This window comes from Coregonus clupeaformis, unplaced genomic scaffold, assembly GCF_020615455.1.
Source record: "Coregonus clupeaformis isolate EN_2021a unplaced genomic scaffold, ASM2061545v1 scaf0499, whole genome shotgun sequence".
NCBI classification, from domain to species: domain Eukaryota; kingdom Metazoa; phylum Chordata; class Actinopteri; order Salmoniformes; family Salmonidae; genus Coregonus; species Coregonus clupeaformis.
This window is the reverse complement of record NW_025533954.1, coordinates 269,707-292,500: the sequence shown is the minus strand read 5'-3', so window position 1 is coordinate 292,500 and position 22,794 is coordinate 269,707. Positions and strand designations below refer to the sequence as shown.

The 22,794-nt window shown below is 48.0% G+C and overlaps 1 protein-coding gene across 1 annotated transcript in view; it reads right to left on the bottom strand.

Moving 5' to 3' along the window:
- LOC123484935 (thyrotropin-releasing hormone-degrading ectoenzyme-like) overlaps nucleotides 1–22,794 on the bottom strand; it is a gene marked incomplete at its 3' end in the record, with an annotated part of 48,937 nt that overhangs the window by 12,828 nt on the left and 13,315 nt on the right. Inside the window, exon 2 of the mRNA XM_045215714.1 lies at nucleotides 22,212–22,485. Within this exon, the coding sequence (XP_045071649.1) occupies nucleotides 22,212–22,485 (274 nt within the window). The remainder of the gene's footprint in view (nucleotides 1–22,211; nucleotides 22,486–22,794) is intronic.

The window sequence follows — 22,794 nt, the reverse complement described above, 5'->3', positions numbered from 1 at the left end:
TCTCCTCTCTACAGCAGACAGTACATCTCTGAGGGAGAGCCAGGCTCCTCTCTCCTCTCCTCTCTACAGCAGACAGTAAATCTCTGAGGGGAGAGCCAGGCTCCTCTCCTCTCCTTCTCTACAGCAGACAGTACATCTCTGAGGGGAGAGCCAGGCTCCTCTCCTCTCTCCTCTCTACAGCAGACAGTACATCTCTGAGGGAGAGCCAGGCTCCTCTCCTCTCCTCTCTACAGCAGACAGTACATCTCTGAGGGGAGAGCCAGGCTCCTCTCCTCTCTCTCCTCTCTGCAGCAGACAGTACATCTCTGAGGGAGAGCCAGGCTCCTCTCCTCTCCTCTCTACAGCAGACAGTACATCTCTTGAGGGGAGAGCCAGGCTCCTCTCCTCTCCTCTCTACAGCAGACAGTACATCTCTGAGGGGAGAGCCAGGCTCCTCTCCTCTCCTCTCCTCTCTACAGCAGACAGTAAATCTCTGAGGGAGAGCCAGGCTCCTCTACTCTCCTCTCTACAGCAGACAGTACATCTCTGAGGGAGAGCCAGGCTCCTCTCCTCTCCTCTCCCTCTCTGCAGCAGACAGTACATCTCTGAGGGGAGAGCCAGGCTCTCTCTCCTCTCCTCTCTAAGGCAGACAGTAAATCTCTGAGGGGAGAGCCAGGCTCCTCTCCTCTCCTCTCTACAGCAGACAGTACATCTCTGAGGGGAGAGCCAGGCTCCTCTCCTCTCCTCTCTACAGCAGACAGTACATCTCTGAGGGGAGAGCCAGGCTCCTCTCCTCTCCTCTCTACAGCAGACAGTAAATCTCTGAGGGGAGAGCCAGGCTCCTCTCCTCTCCTCTCTACAGCAGACAGTAAATCTCTGAGGGAGAGCCAGGCTCCTCTCCTCTGCTCTCCTCTCTTCAGCAGACAGTAAATCTCTGAGGGAGAGCCAGGCTCCTCTCCTCTCCTCTCTTCAGCAGACAGTAAATCTCTGAGGGAGAGCCAGGCTCCTCTCCTCTCCTCTCCTCTCTACAGCAGAGAGTACATCTCTGAGGGAGAGCCAGGCTCCTCTCCTCTCCTCTCCTCTCTACAGCAGACAGTAAATCTCTGAGGGGAGAGCCAGGCTCCCTCTCCTCTCCTCTCTGCAGCAGACAGTAAATCTCTGAGGGGAGAGCCAGGCTCCTCTCCTCTCCTCTCTTCAGCAGACAGTAAATCTCTGAGGGGAGAGCCAGGCTCCTCTCCTCTCCTCTCTGCAGCAGACAGTAAATCTCTGAGGGAGAGCCAGGCTCCTCTCCTCTCCTCTCTGCAGCAGACAGTGAATCTCTGAGGGGAGAGCCAGGCTCCTCTCCTCTCCTCTCTGCAGCAGACAGTAAATCTCTGAGGGGAGAGCCAGGCTCCTCTCCTCTCCTCTCTGCAGCAGACATTGAATCTCTGAGGGAGAGCCAGGCTCCTCTCCTCTCCTCTCTGCAGCAGACAGTAAATCTCTGAGGGGAGAGCCAGGCTCCTCTCCTCTCCTCTCTGCAGCAGACAGTAAATCTCTGAGGGGAGAGCCAGGCTCCTCTCCTCTCCTCTCTGCAGCAGACAGTAAATCTCTGAGGGGAGAGCCAGGCTCCTCTCCTCTCCTCTCCTCTCTACAGCAGACAGTAAATCTCTGAGGGGAGAGCCAGGCTCCTCTCCTCTCCTCTCCTCTCTACAGCAGACAGTAAATCTCTGAGGGGAGAGCCAGGCTCCCCTCTCCTCTCCTCTCCTCTCTACAGCAGACAGTACATCTCTGAGGGGAGAGCCAGGCTCCCTCTCCTCTCCTCTCCTCTCTTCAGCAGACAGTAAATCTCTGAGGGGAGAGCCAGGCTCCTCTCCTCTCCCTCTCTACAGCAGACAGTGAATCTCTGAGGGGAGAGCCAGGCTCCTCTCCTCTCCTCTCTTCAGCAGACAGTGAATCTCTGAGGGGAGAGCCAGGCTCCTCTCCTCTCCTCTCTTCAGCAGACAGTGAATCTCTGAGGGGAGAGCCAGGCTCCTCTCCTCTCCTCTCTACAGCAGACAGTACATCTCTGAGGGGGAGAGCCAGGCTCCTCTCCTCTCCTCTCTACAGCAGACAGTACATCTCTGAGGGGAGAGCCAGGCTCCTCTCCTCTCCTCTCCCTCTCCTCTCTACAGCAGACAGTAAATCTCTGAGGGGAGAGCCAGGCTCCTCTCCTCTCCTCTCCTCTCCTCTCTACAGCAGACAGTACATCTCTGAGGGGAGAGCCAGGCTCCTCTCCTCTCCTCTCCTCTCCTCTCTACAGCAGACAGTAAATCTCTGAGGGGAGAGCCAGGCTCCCTCTCCTCTCCTCTCTACAGCAGACAGTACATCTCTGAGGGAGAGCCAGGCTCCTCTCCTCTCCTCTCTTCAGCAGACAGTAAATCTCTGAGGGGAGAGCCAGGCTCCTCTCCTCTCCTCTCTTCAGCAGACAGTAAATCTCTGAGGGGAGAGCCAGGCTCCTCTCCTCTCCTCTCTTCAGCAGACAGTAAATCTCTGAGGGGAGAGCCAGGCTCCTCTCCTCTCCTCTCTCCTCTCCTCTCCTCTCTACAGCAGACAGTACATCTCTGAGGGGAGAGCCAGGCTCCTCTCCTCTCCTCTCCTCTCTACAGCAGACAGTAAATCTCTGAGGGGAGAGCCAGGCTCCTCTCCTCTCCTCTCTACAGCAGACAGTAAATCTCTGAGGGGGAGAGCCAGGCTCCTCTCCTCTCCTCTCTACAGCAGACAGTAAATCTCTGAGGGGAGAGCCAGGCTCCTCTCCTCTCCTCTCTACAGCAGACAGTAAATCTCTGAGGGGAGAGCCAGGCTCCTCTCCTCTCCTCTCTACAGCAGACAGTAAATCTCTGAGGGGAGAGCCAGGCTCCTCTCCTCTCCTCTCTGCAGCAGACAGTACATCTCTGAGGGGAGAGCCAGGCTCCTCTCCTCTCCTCTCTTCAGCAGACAGTAAATCTCTGAGGGGAGAGCCAGGCTCCTCTCCTCTCCTCTCTTCAGCAGACAGTACATCTCTGAGGGGAGAGCCAGGCTCCTCTCCTCTCCTCTCATCTCTTCAGCAGACAGTAAATCTCTGAGGGAGAGCCAGGCTCCTCTCCTCTCCTCTCTTCAGCAGACAGTAAATCTCTGAGGGAGAGCCAGGCTCCTCTCCTCTCCTCTCTTCAGCAGACAGTAAATCTCTGAGGGGAGAGCCAGGCTCCTCTCCTCTCCTCTCCCTCTCTACAGCAGACAGTACATCTCTGAGGGGAGAGCCAGGCTCCTCTCCTCTCATCTCTGCAGCAGACAGTGAATCTCTGAGGGGAGAGCCAGGCTCCTCTCATCTCTGCAGCAGACAGTGAATCTCTGAGGGGAGAGCCAGGCTCCTCTCCTCTCCTCTCTACAGCAGACAGTAAATCTCTGAGGGGAGAGCCAGGCTCCTCTCCTCTCCTCTCATCTCTACAGCAGACAGTAAATCTCTGAGGGGAGAGCCAGGCTCCTCTCCTCTCCTCTCTGCAGCAGACAGTACATCTCTGAGGGGAGAGCCAGGCTCCTCTCCTCTACTCTCTACAGCAGACAGTAAATCTCTGAGGGGAGAGCCAGGCTCCTCTCTACAGCAGACAGTAAATCTCTGAGGGGAGAGCCAGGCTCCTCTCCTCTCCTCTCCTCTCCTCTCTGCAGCAGACAGTACATCTCTGAGGGGAGAGCCAGGCTCCTCTCCTCTGCTCTCCTCTCTACAGCAGACAGTAAATCTCTGAGGGGAGAGCCAGGCTCCTCTCCTCTCCTCTCTTCAGCAGACAGTAAATCTCTGAGGGGAGAGCCAGGCTCCTCTCCTCTCCTCTCTACAGCAGACAGTACATCTCTGAGGGGAGAGCCAGGCTCCTCTCCTCTCCTCTCCTCTCTTCAGCAGACAGTAAATCTCTGAGGGGAGAGCCAGGCTCCTCTCCTCTCCTCTACTCTCTACAGCAGACAGTAAATCTCTGAGGGGAGAGCCAGGCTCCTCTCCTTTCCTCTCCTCTCTTCAGCAGACAGTACATCTCTGAGGGGAGAGCCAGGCTCCTCTCCTCTCCTCTCCCTCTCTACAGCAGACAGTAAATCTCTGAGGGGAGAGCCAGGCTCCTCTCTACAGCAGACAGTAAATCTCTGAGGGGGAGAGCCAGGCTCCTCTCCTCTCCTCTCCTCTCTACAGCAGACAGTAAATCTCTGAGGGGAGAGCCAGGCTCCTCTCCTCTCCTCTCTACAGCAGACAGTAAATCTCTGAGGGGAGAGCCAGGCTCCTCTCCTCTCCTCTCTTCAGCAGACAGTAAATCTCTGAGGGGAGAGCCAGGCTCCTCTCCTCTCCTCTCTACAGCAGACAGTAAATCTCTGAGGGGAGAGCCAGGCTCCTCTCCTCTCCTCTCTGCAGCAGACAGTAAATCTCTGAGGGGAGAGCCAGGCTCCTCTCCTCTCCTCTCTGCAGCAGACAGTAAATCTCTGAGGGGAGAGCCAGGCTCCTCTCCTCTCCTCTCTGCAGCAGACAGTAAATCTCTGAGGGGAGAGCCAGGCTCCTCTCCTCTCCTCTCTGCAGCAGACAGTAAATCTCTGAGGGGAGAGCCAGGCTCCTCTCCCTCTCCTCTCTACAGCAGACAGTAAATCTCTGAGGAGAGCCAGGCTCCTCTCCTCTCCTCTCCCTCTCTACAGCAGACAGTAAATCTCTGAGGGGAGAGCCAGGCTCCTCTCCTCTCCTCTCTACAGCAGACAGTACATCTCTGAGGGAGAGCCAGGCTCCTCTCCTCTCCTCTCATCTCTTCAGCAGACAGTAAATCTCTGAGGGGAGAGCCAGGCTCCTCTCCTCTCCTCTCCTCTCTACAGCAGACAGTAAATCTCTGAGGGGAGAGCCAGGCTCCTCTCCTCTGCTCTCTTCAGCAGACAGTGAATCTCTGAGGGGAGAGCCAGGCTCCCTCTCCTCTCCTCTCTGCAGCAGACAGTAAATCTCTGAGGGGAGAGCCAGGCTCCTCTCCTCTCCTCTCCCTCTCTTCAGCAGACAGTAAATCTCTGAGGGGAGAGCCAGGCTCCTCTCCTCTGCTCTCTACAGCAGACAGTAAATCTCTGAGGGGAGAGCCAGGCTCCTCTCCTCTCCTCTCCTCTCTAAGGCAGACAGTAAATCTCTGAGGGGAGAGCCAGGCTCCTCTCCTCTCCTCTCTACAGCAGACAGTAAATCTCTGAGGGAGAGCCAGGCTCCTCTCCTCTCATCTCTTCAGCAGACAGTAAATCTCTGAGGGGAGAGCCAGGCTCCTCTCCTCTCCTCTCCTCTCTGCAGCAGACAGTAAATCTCTGAGGGGAGAGCCAGGCTCCTCTCCTCTCCTCTCCTCTCTTCAGCAGACAGTACATCTCTGAGGGGAGAGCCAGGCTCCTCTCCTCTCCTCTCTACAGCAGACAGTAAATCTCTGAGGGGAGAGCCAGGCTCCTCTCCTCTCCTCTCTACAGCAGACAGTAAATCTCTGAGGGGAGAGCCAGGCTCCTCTCCTCTCCTCTCTACAGCAGACAGTAAATCTCTGAGGGGAGAGCCAGGCTCCTCTCCTCTCCTCTCTACAGCAGACAGTAAATCTCTGAGGGGAGAGCCAGGCTCCTCTCCTCTCCTCTCCTCTCTTCAGCAGACAGTAAATCTCTGAGGGGAGAGCCAGGCTCCTCTCCTCTCCTCTCCTCTCTTCAGCAGACAGTACATCTCTGAGGGGAGAGCCAGGCTCCTCTCCTCTCCTCTCTACAGCAGACAGTAAATCTCTGAGGGGAGAGCCAGGCTCCTCTCCTCTCCTCTCTACAGCAGACAGTACATCTCTGAGGGAGAGCCAGGCTCCTCTCCTCTCCTCTCTACAGCAGACAGTACATCTCTGAGGGGAGAGCCAGGCTCCTCTCCTCTCCTCTCTACAGCAGACAGTAAATCTCTGAGGGGAGAGCCAGGCTCCTCTCCTCTCCTCTCTACAGCAGACAGTAAATCTCTGAGGGGAGAGCCAGGCTCCTCTCCTCTCCCTCTCTACAGCAGACAGTAAATCTCTGAGGGGAGAGCCAGGCTCCTCTCCTCTCCTCTCTTCAGCAGACAGTAAATCTCTGAGGGAGAGCCAGGCTCCTCTCCTCTCCTCTCTACAGCAGACAGTAAATCTCTGAGGGAGAGCCAGGCTCCTCTCCTCTCCTCTCCTCTCTACAGCAGACAGTAAATCTCTGAGGGGAGAGCCAGGCTCCCTCTCCTCTCCTCTCCTCTCTACAGCAGACAGTACATCTCTGAGGGGAGAGCCAGGCTCCCTCTCCTCTCCTCTCTGCAGCAGACAGTAAATCTCTGAGGGAGAGCCAGGCTCCCTCTCCTCTCCTCTCTTCAGCAGACAGTAAATCTCTGAGGGGAGAGCCAGGCTCCTCTCCTCTCCTCTCTTCAGCAGACAGTACATCTCTGAGGGGAGAGCCAGGCTCCTCTCCTCTCCTCTCCTCTCTACAGCAGACAGTACATCTCTGAGGGGAGAGCCAGGCTCCTCTCCTCTCCTCTCTACAGCAGACAGTAAATCTCTGAGGGGAGAGCCAGGCTCCTCTCCTCTCCTCTCTGCAGCAGACAGTACATCTCTGAGGGGAGAGCCAGGCTCCTCTCCCTCTCCTCTCCTCTCTAAGGCAGACAGTACATCTCTGAGGGGAGAGCCAGGCTCCTCTCCTCTCCTCTCCTCTCTACAGCAGACAGTAAATCTCTGAGGGGAGAGCCAGGCTCCTCTCCTCTCCTCTCCTCTCTACAGCAGACAGTAAATCTCTGAGGGGAGAGCCAGGCTCCTCTCCTCTCCTCTCCTCTCTACAGCAGACAGTACATCTCTGAGGGAGAGCCAGGCTCCTCTCCTCTCCTCTCCTCTCTTCAGCAGACAGTAAATCTCTGAGGGGAGAGCCAGGCTCCTCTCCTCTCCCTCTCTTCAGCAGACAGTAAATCTCTGAGGGGAGAGCCAGGCTCCTCTCCTCTCCTCTCTAAGGCAGACAGTAAATCTCTGAGGGGAGAGCCAGGCTCCTCTCCTCTCCTCTCTTCAGCAGACAGTACATCTCTGAGGGGAGAGCCAGGCTCCTCTCCTCTCTACAGCAGACAGTAAATCTCTGAGGGAGAGCCAGGCTCCTCTCCTCTCCTCTCTTCAGCAGACAGTACATCTCTGAGGGGAGAGCCAGGCTCCTCTCCTCTCCCTCTCTACAGCAGACAGTACATCTCTGAGGGGAGAGCCAGGCTCCTCTCCTCTCCTCTCCTCTCTAAGGCAGACAGTACATCTCTGAGGGGAGAGCCAGGCTCCTCTCCTCTCCTCTCTTCAGCAGACAGTAAATCTCTGAGGGGAGAGCCAGGCTCCTCTCCTCTCCTCTCTCTTCAGCAGACAGTAAATCTCTGAGGGGAGAGCCAGGCTCCTCTCCTCTCCTCTCTTCAGCAGACAGTAAATCTCTGAGGGGAGAGCCAGGCTCCTCTCCTCTCCTCTCTACAGCAGACAGTAAATCTCTGAGGGAGAGCCAGGCTCCTCTCCTCTCCTCTCTACAGCAGACAGTAAATCTCTGAGGGAGAGCCAGGCTCCTCTCCTCTCCTCTCCTCTCTGCAGCAGACAGTAAATCTCTGAGGGGAGAGCCAGGCTCCTCTCCTCTCCTCTCCTCTCTACAGCAGACAGTACATCTCTGAGGGGAGAGCCAGGCTCCTCTCCTCTCCTCTCCTCTCTACAGCAGACAGTACATCTCTGAGGGGAGAGCCAGGCTCCTCTCCTCTCCTCTCCTCTCCTCTCTACAGCAGACAGTAAATCTCTGAGGGGAGAGCCAGGCTCCTCTCCTCTCCTCTCTACAGCAGACAGTAAATCTCTGAGGGGAGAGCCAGGCTCCTCTCCTCTCCTCTCCTCTCTACAGCAGACAGTACATCTCTGAGGGGAGAGCCAGGCTCCTCTCCTCTCCTCTCTACAGCAGACAGTACATCTCTGAGGGGAGAGCCAGGCTCCTCTCCTCTCCTCTCCTCTCTACAGCAGACAGTAAATCTCTGAGGGAGAGCCAGGCTCCTCTCCTCTCCTCTCTTCAGCAGACAGTAAATCTCTGAGGGGAGAGCCAGGCTCCTCTCCTCTCCTCTCCTCTCTTCACCAGACAGTACATCTCTGAGGGGAGAGCCAGGCTCCCTCTCCTCTCCTCTCTACAGCAGACAGTACATCTCTGAGGGGAGAGCCAGGCTCCCTCTCCTCTCCTCTCTACAGCAGACAGTACATCTCTGAGGGAGAGCCAGGCTCCTCTCCTCTCCTCTCTTCAGCAGACAGTACATCTCTGAGGGGAGAGCCAGGCTCCTCTCCTCTCATCTCTACAGCAGACAGTACATCTCTGAGGGAGAGCCAGGCTCCTCTCCTCTCCTCTCTACAGCAGACAGTACATCTCTGAGGGGAGAGCCAGGCTCCTCTCCTCTCCTCTCTACAGCAGACAGTACATCTCTGAGGGAGAGCCAGGCTCCTCTCCTCTCCTCTCTTCAGCAGACAGTAAATCTCTGAGGGGAGAGCCAGGCTCCTCTCCTCTCCTCTCCTCTCTGCAGCAGACAGTAAATCTCTGAGGGGAGAGCCAGGCTCCTCTCCTCTCCTCTCTACAGCAGACAGTAAATCTCTGAGGGGAGAGCCAGGCTCCTCTCCTCTCCTCTCTACAGCAGACAGTAAATCTCTGAGGGGAGAGCCAGGCTCCTCTCCTCTCCTCTCTTCACCAGACAGTACATCTCTGAGGGGAGAGCCAGGCTCCTCTCCTCTCCTCTCTACAGCAGACAGTACATCTCTGAGGGGAGAGCCAGGCTCCTCTCCTCTCCTCTCTACAGCAGACAGTACATCTCTGAGGGGAGAGCCAGGCTCCTCTCCTCTCCTCTCCTCTCTTCACCAGACAGTACATCTCTGAGGGGAGAGCCAGGCTCCTCTCCTCTCCTCTCTTCAGCAGACAGTACATCTCTGAGGGGAGAGCCAGGCTCCTCTCCTCTCCTCTCTACAGCAGACAGTACATCTCTGAGGGAGAGCCAGGCTCCCCTCTCCTCTCCTCTCTACAGCAGACAGTACATCTCTGAGGGAGAGCCAGGCTCCTCTCCTCTCCTCTCTACAGCAGACAGTACATCTCTGAGGGGAGAGCCAGGCTCCTCTCCTCTCCTCTCTTCAGCAGACAGTACATCTCTGAGGGAGAGCCAGGCTCCTCTCTCTCTCCTCTCCTCTCTTCAGCAGACAGTACATCTCTGAGGGGAGAGCCAGGCTCCTCTCCTCTCCTCTCTACAGCAGACAGTACATCTCTGAGGGGAGAGCCAGGCTCCCTCTCCTCTCCTCTCCTCTCTTCAGCAGACAGTAAATCTCTGAGGGGAGAGCCAGGCTCCTCTCCTCTCCTCTCTACAGCAGACAGTACATCTCTGAGGGGAGAGCCAGGCTCCTCTCCTCTCCTCTCCTCTCTTCAGCAGACAGTACATCTCTGAGGGGAGAGCCAGGCTCCTCTCCTCTCCTCTCCTCTCTACAGCAGACAGTAAATCTCTGAGGGGAGAGCCAGGCTCCCTCTCCTCTCTTCAGCAGACAGTACATCTCTGAGGGGAGAGCCAGGCTCCTCTCCTCTCCTCTCCTCTCTACAGCAGACAGTAAATCTCTGAGGGGAGAGCCAGGCTCCTCTCCTCTCCTCTCTGCAGCAGACAGTACATCTCTGAGGGAGAGCCAGGCTCCTCTCCTCTCCTCTCTACAGCAGACAGTACATCTCTGAGGGGAGAGCCAGGCTCCTCTCCTCTCCTCTCTGCAGCAGACAGTAAATCTCTGAGGGGAGAGCCAGGCTCCTCTCCTCTCCTCTCCCTCTCTACAGCAGACAGTACATCTCTGAGGGGAGAGCCAGGCTCCTCTCCTCTCCTCTCTTCAGCAGACAGTAAATCTCTGAGGGGAGAGCCAGGCTCCTCTCCTCTCCTCTCCTCTCTACAGCAGACAGTACATCTCTGAGGGGAGAGCCAGGCTCCTCTCCTCTCCTCTCTACAGCAGACAGTACATCTCTGAGGGGAGAGCCAGGCCTGACACCACTTCAAAAGTTAAAGCACATGATTGTTTTAGGCCAGTGCAGTGTTCTTTAGCTTCCTGACACTGAGACTAGAATGTCTAGTATTTGCTATATAGAGTACCCTCCCATAGGGCTCTGGTCAGAAGTAGTACACAATCTAGGGAATAGAGAGTGCCATTTGGAACGCACACTTGAATGGTCACCTGGCCTGCTCCGTTTCAATTGGATGTGTTCTGGCTCTCAATTCCCACCTTGTGTGTGTTCTGCTGGTTGTGGAAGTTATGATGTCATACCAGAAACTGGCCCTACTGTTACAATAGACAAGGAAAGGCAGCTGGATACTAATCATTGGATGTGGCAGTCTGTTGTATTTGTCCCAAATGGCACCCTAGTCAAACGTAGTGCACTATATAGATAATAGGGTGCCATTTTGGGACTCACAACCAGAATGTGATACGGAACCTGGAGCTCAGCTTTCTGGCTTCTGGTTTTTGGAGAAGCAATGGGAAATGTCTGTTCTCTTTCCTACCCAGAGGAATATCTTCAGGACCGGTCATCCAGTATTGTATGTCATAATATTATATATGATGCAGAACGATAGTAGTTTCATTCACCTGTAGGCATGACCCATGAGCTATGGGGTGTGTTTTACCAATTATATCATCTTGAAAACATGAATGTGAGTTGGTGCATGTGTCTCCAGTTTGATGTTCTAGGCGTGGCTATTCTTTGAAGAGCAGTGTGTCACGGCGCTAACATGACGTGTGATACACTATACCAGGCAGGATCCATACCATCACAAGACAACAACAACGGGCTTACAAACTCAAATAACACCCTTCTCTTCCTTGCATCACACTTGTCTCTTGTCACTAGCCCTGACGTTGCTGATAGCAGTTTGTTGTTGTTGTTGTTGAGGAAAAGTTCTGCTTACGATGACTGTGACATGTGGTTGTCTCACCTAGCTACCTTAAGATGAATGTCACTCTGAGTCACTCTGGATGAAATGTAAATGTAAGGCTTTAATCCATTCCATTTGTTTTTACTGATACAAACAGAGCCATCTCTGTTAACTTGTTCTGTACTACTCACAACTAAGCATGGAAACAAGTATTTTCATTGCTCAGTCCGCTCCAAGCCAACCTGGTGTCCCTGGAGGAGTTCAAAGGAAAAATAGAAGAGTAGGTTGTTGAGATATATAGTTGTCTCTAGTTGTCACCCGATGCCACTAGTCAACGCGTTGCCCTTACGGCAGAAACATGTTGTTTTATTTCAAGTGTTTTTGATACTGTTATGGCCCTGTAATTTGTAGATGGTCTTTACTGACGTGTAGATGGTCTTTACTGACGTGTAGATGGTCTTTACTGACGTGTAGATGGTCTTTACTGACGTGTAGATGGTCTTTACTGACGTGTAGATGGTCTTTACTGGCGTGTAGATGGTCTTTACTGACGTGTAGATGGTCTTTACTGACGTGTAGATGGTCTTTACTGACGTGTAGATGGTCTTTACTGACGTGTAGATGGTCTTTACTGGCGTGTAGATGGTCTTTACTGACGTGTAGATGGTCTTTACTGACGTGTAGATGGTCTTTACTGACGTGTAGATGGTCTTTACTGGCGTGTAGATGGTCTTTACTGACGTGTAGATGGTCTTTACTGACGTGTAGATGGTCTTTACTGACGTGTAGATGGTCTTTACTGACGTGTAGATGGTCTTTACTGACGTGTAGATGGTCTTTACTGACGTGTAGATGGTCTTTACTGACGTGTAGATGGTCTTCACTGGCGTAGATGGTCTTTACTGACGTGTAGATGGTCTTTACTGACGTGTAGATGGTCTTTACTGACGTGTAGATGGTCTTTACTGACGTGTAGATGGTCTTTACTGACGTGTAGATGGTCTTTACTGACGTGTAGATGGTCTTTACTGACGTGTAGATGGTCTTTACTGACGTGTAGATGGTCTTTACCGACATGTAGATGGTCTTTACTGACGTGTAGATGGTCTTTACTGACGTGTAGATGGTCTTTACTGACGTGTAGATGGTCTTTACTGACGTGTAGATGGTCTTTACTGACGTGTAGATGGTCTTCACTGACGTGTAGATGGTCTTTACTGACGTGTAGATGGTCTTTACTGACGTGTAGATGGTCTTTACTGACGTGTAGATGGTCTTTACTGACGTGTAGATGGTCTTTACTGACATGTAGATGGTCTTTACTGACGTGTAGATGGTCTTTACTGACGTGTAGATGGTCTTTACTGACATGTAGATGGTCTTTACTGACGTGTAGATGGTCTTTACTGACGTGTAGATGGTCTTCACTGACATGTAGATGGTCTTTACTGACATGTAGATGGTCTTCACTGACGTGTAGATGGTCTTTACTGACGTGTAGATGGTCTTTACTGACGTGTAGATGGTCTTTACTGACGTGTAGATGGTCTTTACTGACGTGTAGATGGTCTTTACTGACGTGTAGATGGTCTTTACTGACGTGTAGATGGTCTTCACTGACGTGTAGATGGTCTTCACTGACATGGTCTTTAACGTATCAAAGTGGATAATGTCAAGGGGTCTGAATAATTTCCAAATGCACTGTATATATGTTGGGCTCATACACATTTGAACTGTCTGCCTAATTATTGGCTAAACTTTGTGCGTGCAATGCACCCCGGCTCATGCCCCTTTAGTCTCCATAGCCTACTCACAGTTAACACAAGTAATCACTAACTTCCTTGTGCATTTCCCACACACAACTTTCTGGCAAGTGTTGCAAGTTTTGTGTGTTTTGTTCTGTTTGCAATGCCTGCAGACTTGGCACTGTCTCCGCTTCTTCCTGCTGTTGCTCTGGTCGCGTATCCTCCGGATGGTACAGACCTGGACCTTGGGCAAGCAGCACAGCTTTCCCAGCCATGTGGTGTGCTCTGAGCGCTTTTGCTAGTTGAAGCGTATACTCCCTCTGTGGCACGTTCCCCCTGCAGGCCTTGTAGAGGATGGCAGTTTCCTCGTGCAGGCCTTGTAGAGGATGGCAGTTTCCTCGTGCAGGCCTTGTAGAGGATGGCAGTTTCCTCCTGTAGGCCTTGTAGAGGATGGCAGTTTCCCCCTGCAGGCCTTGTAGAGGATGGCAGTTTCCTCCTGTAGACCTTGTAGAGGATGGAAGTTTCCCCCTGCAGGCCTTGTAGAGGATGGCAGTTTCCCCCTGTAGGCCTTGTAGAGGATGGAAGTTTCCCCCTGCAGGCCTTGTAGAGGATGGAAGTTTCCCCCTGCAGGCCTTGTGTAGGATGGCAGTTTCCCCCTGCATGCCTTGTAGAGGATGGCAGTTTCCCCCTGCAAGCCTTGTGTAGGATGGCAGTTTCCCCCTGCAGGCCTTGTGTGGGATGGCAGTTTCCCCCTGCAGGCCTTGTAGAGGATGTGCGTGTTTATGCCAGCCAGGTCAAGGGTGTTATAGAACACTGCCACTGGCCATCTTCAGGTACCTTTGACACTGTGCCTGCACGTCATTTGGTCCAGCACATCCACCTTCAAATTAAATTAAAAGTGTGTTAGTATAATGTACTGGAATACAATATATTACAACGTATGCTGCAATTAAATGCTTACTTGCAAGTTCTATAGGCTACACAAATCAATGCCACAAAGAATCAATGTAAACACAGTAAGAAAAGATATATACCTTCGTTGCATTGTAGTGGGTAACCGTCTCAGGCTTTGCCTTTTGGACTCCCTCAATGGTAAAAGTTGGGTGCATCGTGCTGATGAGGCAGACGTTCTTTCGTTGCTTACCGCCGGTAAATGGGCAGCGTGGCATTCTCACTTTTCAGCACCTGTGTCCTGAACAGCTCCGCCCGCTCCTTAACGGAGGGGGGGCAGCTCCCGTCTTGCCTTGTTTACTGTGCCCACCGGGCAGATTTTTTTTGGAGATCAGTGCTTTGGCGAGGTCAAGTGAGGTGAAGAAGTTGTCCGAAGTGATGTTTCCTCCCTTCCCCAGGTAAGGATCAATCATCTTCAGCACCACACTCCTGTCCTAGTCTTTATCCAGGTCTCTGTGTCTCATCCTTTCCCAGGTATGGCACACCGTTCAACATGTACTTGCTCTTCAATCAGCAGCCAGCCAAAACTTTATACCAAACTTGTCTGGTTTGTTGGCCATGTACTGAGTAAAGAGGCAGCGTGCTCATCCACAGTGATGTCGGTACCGGGCTTGTAGCAGGCGACGCTGTTCTCAGTTCATTTCACCCACACCTCGGGAAACCAGGGCAATTTTGTCTTCTTGGAGACGTCTGCCTCAGGTCTCTCTCTTGTCAAAACGCAGGAATTTCATGACCTCCCTGGATGGATTCCGGGACATGGTCTCTTTGAAGAATGCATAGCCCCAGTCAGCCAACCAGAAGCTCTCCATACTCTTAGCGCCTTGTGCACCAGCGGATATACAACAGCGCAACGAAGGTATTGAGCAGGACAACAGACATGTCCCCACCAACTGGTCACCTTTACTCTGGCACGGTGAGAGCATCTTCAAGAGACATGTCCCCACCAACTGGTCACCTTTACTCTGGTGGTGAGAGCGTCTTCAACAGACATGTCCCACCAACTGGTCACCTTTACTCTGGTGGTGAGAGGGTCTTCAACGTTGCGCTTGGCATGTGCTGCGGGTTCCTGCAGCTTCAGTCATGACATTCTGTCCTTGTCGTCTCCCTACATTTTCGCCTGGCTGCACGAGCTTCCAGACTGTGCCGTCCTTTTCCCATTCCCTGTCTCTCAGGTAGTGGTGGATTTGGCACTGCAGGATCAATAAAAATATATGTCATTTTAGCCTATTTGGAGCAAATTGCCTACCTGGTAAGTCTATAGGACGTGGTCTGGGTGCTGTTGTGGATGGCACAGGCGCATATGGCAATGGTTGTGGATTCAGCCATGTTGACAATGATAATAGCCTAATTAGTTTATTATATTTCATCAAATGTAGATGTGAATCAGGGCTAATCTTCTGTTCATACACAACAATTACAATATTGCAATAACATCGCAATTGGCTTGCATACATAATACAACATGAAGACCTGCTAATAGGCCTAATGATTAAAAATAAACAAATAATAATAGGCTAATAATAATAATAATAATAATAATACTAACAATAATAATAATAATAGCCTAATAATGGAAACAATTAGGCCTACAACAACAATTGTAAGCCGATAATAGCCTAACGCCAGTAATATACTTATTATTGATAGTAACAGCAGTGACAGGCCAACAATGACGATAATAACAATATTCTCATAATAATAATAATATCATTTGGCTAATAATAATAAACTAACAACAATAACAATAGCATTCTATTCTGATGCTGTAGTGCTAATTGTATTCTATTGCACCTTGGTTAGGCGAAGGCCTATATGGGTTGTATTGGTAAACGCTTGTCTTGTAAACAGAGATCGCTGTAAGTCAGACCAACAATTGAGCATCTCTTTTCCTAGGCAAAAAAAAAGCTGAAGAAGAGGCAAGGCCTACCGGGAACATCAGCCGACGCCGAGGTCTTGAAGTGGATGTGCCCAAACTCAGTCTTTTGCGCTGGGGCATCTATGGTATCACTGTCAAGAGTCAGGGTCATCGGAAGAGCTCTCGCACACCCATGAGACACCGCTCCCTGCATCAGATTGAATGGCTTCCATCAGACTCTTCCATATCCTGGAGCATGGCTGAAGCCTGTGCGGCGGTCAGCTTCCTCTTTCCTGACATAGCTAGACACTAGTTTGTTTTGATCCGACTAGCGATCTGTTGTTTTGTATTCTACTGTATTCTGTTGTGTTTCTATTCTGTTCTATTATAATCTGTTCCAATTCTAATTTCTATTTGCACCTGTATTCTATTTATTTGGTATTCTAGAATCTAAAGGCTACATTCCATTGTGCTCGTTTGAAAGCAAGTAAACAACAACAGTTGCTAAGCAACATCAACGCTGGAAACACAAGGCGGGAAAAATAGCGAGGCAGACAATAGCTTCGGGAAGCCAACAGTGGGTAAAACATGAACACGGTCATTTTAACCATCATGGCCCTTTGAAGTAGAATTGCTCAGAATGTTTTTGTATTTTATGATATTGATCTCAATGTGCTTCTAGACTGAAAAATACACGTATTTAGAAAAAGTCAGGGACAGCTGGGTTCAAGGTTTTTTATTGAAATTAAGTTATTGAAATTACAACATTGAAAAAGGTCAGATTGACAGTCTTGGCAGTTCTAGTGTTAAATAAAGGTTAAATAAAAACCCTCAGTGCAGCTAACTGCCCACCCACTTCACAGCGTTGACACCAACTGCAACGAACACTGAGTACTCTGCTACACGCTTCTCCTCGCTACACTTCCCCCGATATACACAAGCCTTTCTCCGTTCCTCATCTCTCCCTCGCCAGCGCACGCACACGCCCACACTCCGATGATGGATGAGTTGAGACCGGCCAGTGTTGCCACGGTAATTTGATTGATGGGTTAGTGCCAGCGTGAGGGGTGAGCGTTAAGAGGGGGGCCGGTATGGAAATAAATGCTGCAGATATGGCTGGTCATTAAAGGTGCTGTTGAGGAGGTGATGAGGACTACAGGCGGCGTTGTGAGGTGTGTGTGTGTGTGTGTGTCTGTGTGTGTGTGTGTGTGTCTGTGTGTGTGTGTGTATCTGTGTGTGTGTGTGTCTGTGTGTGTGTGTCTGTGTGTGTGTGTGTGTCTGTGTGTGTGTGTGTGTATCTCTGTGTGTGTGTCTGTGTGTGTGTGTGTGTGTGTGTGTCTGTGTGTGTGTAGGGATATATTGGACAATGCCCTTGGATAATGACAGTGGAGATGAATGGGCAGTAATTAAAGTGGGATGACGAAGATGACGATGATGATGAAGGAGGAGGAGGAGGGGAACCCAAGGTTAACAGGAAGGGAAGGTGAGAAAGTTGTCAAGATAACGAAGATAGTTGTCTGAAGGAGAGGAGAGGACACCTGCTGAATACTGCGTTCAATAGCTAATGTTGTCCGCATCCCAAATGGCACCCTATTCCCTAGATAGTGCACTTCTTTTGACCAGAGCTCTATGGATCCTGGTCAAAAGAAGTGCGCTTTATAGGGAATAGGGTTCACGTTGTTGCTGTTCTTTGAATAAGGTCAGGCATGAAGGCTCCTCTCTTCTTTAAAGCAGACAAGCTGACAAATGGTTCAGACACTGCAAAGCGTTTTGAACGGCAGCTCTCTGTTTGTAGTGATGAGAGTATTAACTCTTTACAAGGTGTTTGTAGTGATGAGAGTATTAACTCTTTAGAAGGTGTTGTAGTGATGAGAGTATTAACTCTTTAGAAGGTGTTTGTAGTGATGAGAGTATTAACTATTTAGAAGGTGTTTGTAGTGATGAGAGTATTAACTATTTAGAAGGTGTTTGTAGTGATGAGAGTATTAACTCTTTAGAAGGTGTTTGTAGTGATGAGAGTATTAACTCTTTAGAAGGTGTTTGTAGTGATGAGAGTATTAACTATTTAGAAGGTGTTTGTAGTGATGAGAGTATTAACTCTTTAGAAGGTGTTTGTAGTGATGAGAGTATTAACTATTTACAAGGTGTTTGTAGTGATGAGAGTTAACTATTTAGAAGGTGTTTGTAGTGATGAGAGTATTAACTCTTTAGAAGGTGTTTGTAGTGATGAGAGTATTAACTATTTAGAAGGTGTTTGTAGTGATGAGAGTATTAACTCTTTAGAAGGTGTTTGTAGTGATGAGAGTATTAACTATTTAGAAGGTGTTTGTAGTGATGAGAGTATTAACTCTTTAGAAGGTGTTTGTAGTGATGAGAGTATTAACTATTTAGAAGGTGTTTGTAGTGATGAGAGTATTAACTCTTTAGAAGGTGTTTGTAGTGATGAGAGTATTAACTATTTACAAGGTGTTTGTAGTGATGAGAGTTAACTATTTAGAAGGTGTTTGTAGTGATGAGAGTATTAACTCTTTAGAAGGTGTTTGTAGTGATGAGAGTATTAACTATTTAGAAGGTGTTTGTAGTGATGAGAGTATTAACTCTTTAGAAGGTGTTTGTAGTGATGAGAGTATTAACTATTTAGAAGGTGTTTGTAGTGATGAGAGTATTAACTCTTTAGAAGGTGTTTGTAGTGATGAGAGTATTAACTCTTTACGAGGTGTTTGTAGTGATGAGAGTATTAACTCTTTACGAGGTGTTTGTAGTGATGAGAGTATTAGCTCTTTACGAGGTGTTTGTAGTGATGAGAGTATTAACTCTTTACGAGGTGTTTGTAGTGATGAGAGTATTAACTCTTTACGAGGTGTTTGTAGTGATGAGAGTATTAACTCTTTACGAGGTGTTTGTAGTGATGAGAGTATTAACTATTTAGAAGGTGTTTGTAGTGATGAGAGTATTAACTATTTAGAAGGTGTTTGTAGTGATGAGAGTATTAACTATTTAGAAGGTGTTTGTAGTGATGAGAGTATTAACTATTTAGAAGGTGTTTGTAGTGATGAGAGTATTAACTATTTAGAAGGTGTTTGTAGTGATGAGAGTATTAGCTATTTAGAAGGTGTTTGTAGTGATGAGAGTATTAACTATTTAGAAGGTGTTTGTAGTGATGAGAGTATTAACTCTTTACGAGGTGTTTGTAGTGATGAGAGTATTAACTATTTAGAAGGTGTTTGTAGTGATGAGAGTATTAACTATTTAGAAGGTGTTTGTAGTGATGAGAGTATTAACTCTTTACGAGGTGTTTGTAGTGATGAGAGTATTAACTCTTTACGAGGTGTTTGTAGTGATGAGAGTATTAACTATTTACAAGGTGTTTGTAGTGATGAGAGTATTAACTCTTTACGAGGTGTTTGTAGTGATGAGAGTATTAACTCTTTACAAGGTGTTTGTAGTGATGAGAGTATTAACTCTTTACGAGGTGTTTGTAGTGATGAGAGTATTAACTATTTAGAAGGTGTTTGTAGTGATGAGAGTATTAACTCTTTAGAAGGTGTTTGTAGTGATGAGAGTATTAACTCTTTAGAAGGTGTTTGTAGTGATGAGAGTATTAACTATTTAGAAGGTGTTTGTAGTGATGAGAGTATTAACTCTTTAGAAGGTGTTTGTAGTGATGAGAGTATTAACTATTTAGAAGGTGTTTGTAGTGATGAGAGTATTAACTCTTTAGAAGGTGTTTGTAGTGATGAGAGTATTAACTCTTTACGAGGTGTTTGTAGTGATGAGAGTATTAACTCTTTACGAGGTGTTTGGTAGTGATGAGAGTATTAGCTCTTTACGAGGTGTTTGTAGTGATGAGAGTATTAACTCTTTACGAGGTGTTTGTAGTGATGAGAGTATTAACTCTTTACGAGGTGTTTGTAGTGATGAGAGTATTAACTCTTTACGAGGTGTTTGTAGTGATGAGAGTATTAACTATTTAGAAGGTGTTTGTAGTGATGAGATATTAACTATTTAGAAGGTGTTTGTAGTGATGAGAGTATTAACTATTTAGAAGGTGTTTGTAGTGATGAGAGTATTAACTATTTAGAAGGTGTTTGTAGTGATGAGAGTATTAACTATTTAGAAGGTGTTTGTAGTGATGAGAGTATTAGCTATTTAGAAGGTGTTTGTAGTGATGAGAGTATTAGCTATTTAGAAGGTGTTTGTAGTGATGAGAGTATTAACTCTTTACGAGGTGTTTGTAGTGATGAGAGTATTAACTATTTAGAAGGTGTTTGTAGTGATGAGAGTATTAACTATTTAGAAGGTGTTTGTAGTGATGAGAGTATTAACTCTTTACGAGGTGTTTGTAGTGATGAGAGTATTAACTCTTTCACGAGGTGTTTGTAGTGATGAGATATTAACTATTTACAAGGTGTTTGTAGTGATGAGAGTATTAACTCTTTACGAGGTGTTTGTAGTGATGAGAGTATTAACTCTTTACAAGGTGTTTGTAGTGATGAAAGTATTAACTCTTTACGAGGTGTTTGTAGTGATGAGAGTATTAACTATTTAGAAGGTGTTTGTAGTGATGAGAGTATTAACTCTTTAGAAGGTGTTTGTAGTGATGAGAGTATTAACTCTTTAGAAGGTGTTTGTAGTGATGAGAGTATTAACTATTTAGAAGGTGTTTGTAGTGATGAGAGTATTAACTATTTAGAAGGTGTTTGTAGTGATGAGAGTATTAACTATTTAGAAGGTGTTTGTAGTGATGAGAGTATTAACTATTTAGAAGGTGTTTGTAGTGATGAGAGTATTAACTCTTTAGAAGGTGTTTGTAGTGATGAGAGTATTAACTCTTTACAAGGTGTTTGTAGTGATGAGAGTATTAACTCTTTACGAGGTGTTTGTAGTGATGAGAGTATTAACTCTTTACAAGGTGTTTGTAGTGATGAGAGTATTAACTCTTTACGAGGTGTTTGTAGTGATGAGAGTATTAACTCTTTACAAGGTGTTTGTAGTGATGAGAGTATTAACTCTTTACGAGGTGTTTGTAGTGATGAGAGTATTAACTATTTAGAAGGTGTTTGTAGTGATGAGAGTATTAACTCTTTAGAAGGTGTTTGTAGTGATGAGAGTATTAACTCTTTAGAAGGTGTTTGTAGTGATGAGAGTATTAACTATTTAGAAGGTGTTTGTAGTGATGAGAGTATTAACTATTTAGAAGGTGTTTGTAGTGATGAGAGTATTAACTATTTAGAAGGTGTTTGTAGTGATGAGAGTATTAACTATTTAGAAGGTGTTTGTAGTGATGAGAGTATTAGCTATTTAGAAGGTGTTTGTAGTGATGAGAGTATTAGCTATTTAGAAGGTGTTTGTAGTGATGAGAGTATTAACTCTTTACGAGGTGTTTGTAGTGATGAGAGTATTAACTATTTACAAGGTGTTTGTAGTGATGAGAGTATTAACTATTTAGAAGGTGTTTGTAGTGATGAGAGTATTAACTCTTTACGAGGTGTTTGTAGTGATGAGAGTATTAACTCTTTACGAGGTGTTTGTAGTGATGAGAGTATTAACTATTTACAAGGTGTTTGTAGTGATGAGAGTATTAACTCTTTACGAGGTGTTTGTAGTGATGAGAGTATTAACTCTTTACGAGGTGTTTGTAGTGATGAGAGTATTAACTCTTTACGAGGTGTTTGTAGTGATGAGAGTATTAACTCTTTACGAGGTGTTTGTAGTGATGAGAGTATTAACTCTTTACGAGGTGTTTGTAGTGATGAGAGTATTAGTGGGAAACAGCAGCAGTCTACTCCACATATCAGTATCAAGGGTAATCACTAGATAGACATACTAAAGGACAAAGTGGGTTATATCCTCAGACGTGATGGGCTAGTAGGCAGGCTATCGTGAGTTATTTCATCTTTAATTTGGGGTTAGGTAATGCAGTTGCAGCTAGTGGAGAGAACATGTTGTATGTCTCTGACTTTATACTGTATACAGTGTTTATTTTGGAAACAGTAATACTGTGTTTTGGGAACAGTAATACTGTGTTTTGGGAACAGTAATACTGTGTTTTGGGAACAGTAATACTGTGTTTTGGGAACAGTAATACTGTGTTTTGGGAACAGTAATACTGTGTTTTGGGGAACAGTAATACTGTGTTTTGGGAACAGTAATACTGTGTTTTGGGGAACAGTAATACTGTGTTTTGGGAACAGTAATACTGTGTTTTGGGAACAGTAATATCTGTGTTTTGGGAACAGTAATACTGTGTTTTTGGGAACAGTAATACTGTGTTTTGGGAACAGTAATACTGTGTTTTGGGAACAGTAATACTGTGTTTTGGGAACAGTAATACTGTGTTTTGGGAAACAGTAATACTGTGTTTTGGAACAGTAATACTGTGTTTTGGAAACAGTAATACTGTGTTTTGGGAACAGTAATACTGTGTTTTGGGAACAGTAATACTGTGTTTTGGGAACAGTAATACTGTGTTTTGGGAACAGTAATACTGTGTTTTGGGAACAGTAATAGTAACATTGTGTTTTGGGAACAGTAATACTGTGTTTCCAAGACAATTTCCCCCTTGGGCTCAATAAGGTTGATCTTATCTTCTGACAGTAACTCACCACCACTCCACCGTTGGGCGTTAGAGAGCCTATTGTGACCTCACATCCCAATGGGGATGAACAGGATTAAGTCAGTCAGTCAGTAAGACTGTAACTCTACACCACTCCACTGTCCGTGGTTTCCTCTCTGTGGGTGAAGTTACAGACTGCCCAGGTTTAGGGTAAGGGGTAAGGTTAGGGTTAGGGGGGTCAGTAGTGTAACTCACCACCACTCCGCTGTCAGTGGTTACCTCTCTGTAGGTAAAGTTACAGACTGCCCAGGCCAGGTAGTAGGTGGACATACGAGGGGTCCTAGAGAAGTGGTTGGTCACCCAGCCATCATCATCAGAGATGGAGGCCTCTACAGGCATGTTGGAGAGAGAGAGGTAGGACGCATCGTGTCTCAGGATGACCCGGAACGTGGCCTTGTAGATGGGCTCGTCGAAACACGGGAAGGCCTTTCTGGCATGGGTGGGGGAGAACTGTGTCACCGCCATGTACCTGGAGAGAGTGGGAGGGAGAGGGAGAGGGGGAGGAAGAGGGAGAGAGAAAAGAGAGAGGGGGAGGGAGAGAGAGAGGGGAGGAAGAGGAGAAAGAAGAGAGAGAGGGGGAGGGAGAGAGAGAAGAGAGAAGAGAGAGAGGGGAGGGAGAGGAAGAGAGAAGAGAGAGGGGGAGGGAGAGAGGGAGAGAGAAGAGAGAGAGGGGGAGGGAGAGCGAGAGAGATGGGGAGGGAGGTAGAGAGGGGGAGAGATATAGAAAGACAGAGAGAGAGGGGAGAGAGATAGAAAAAGACAGAGAGAGGGAGGTAGA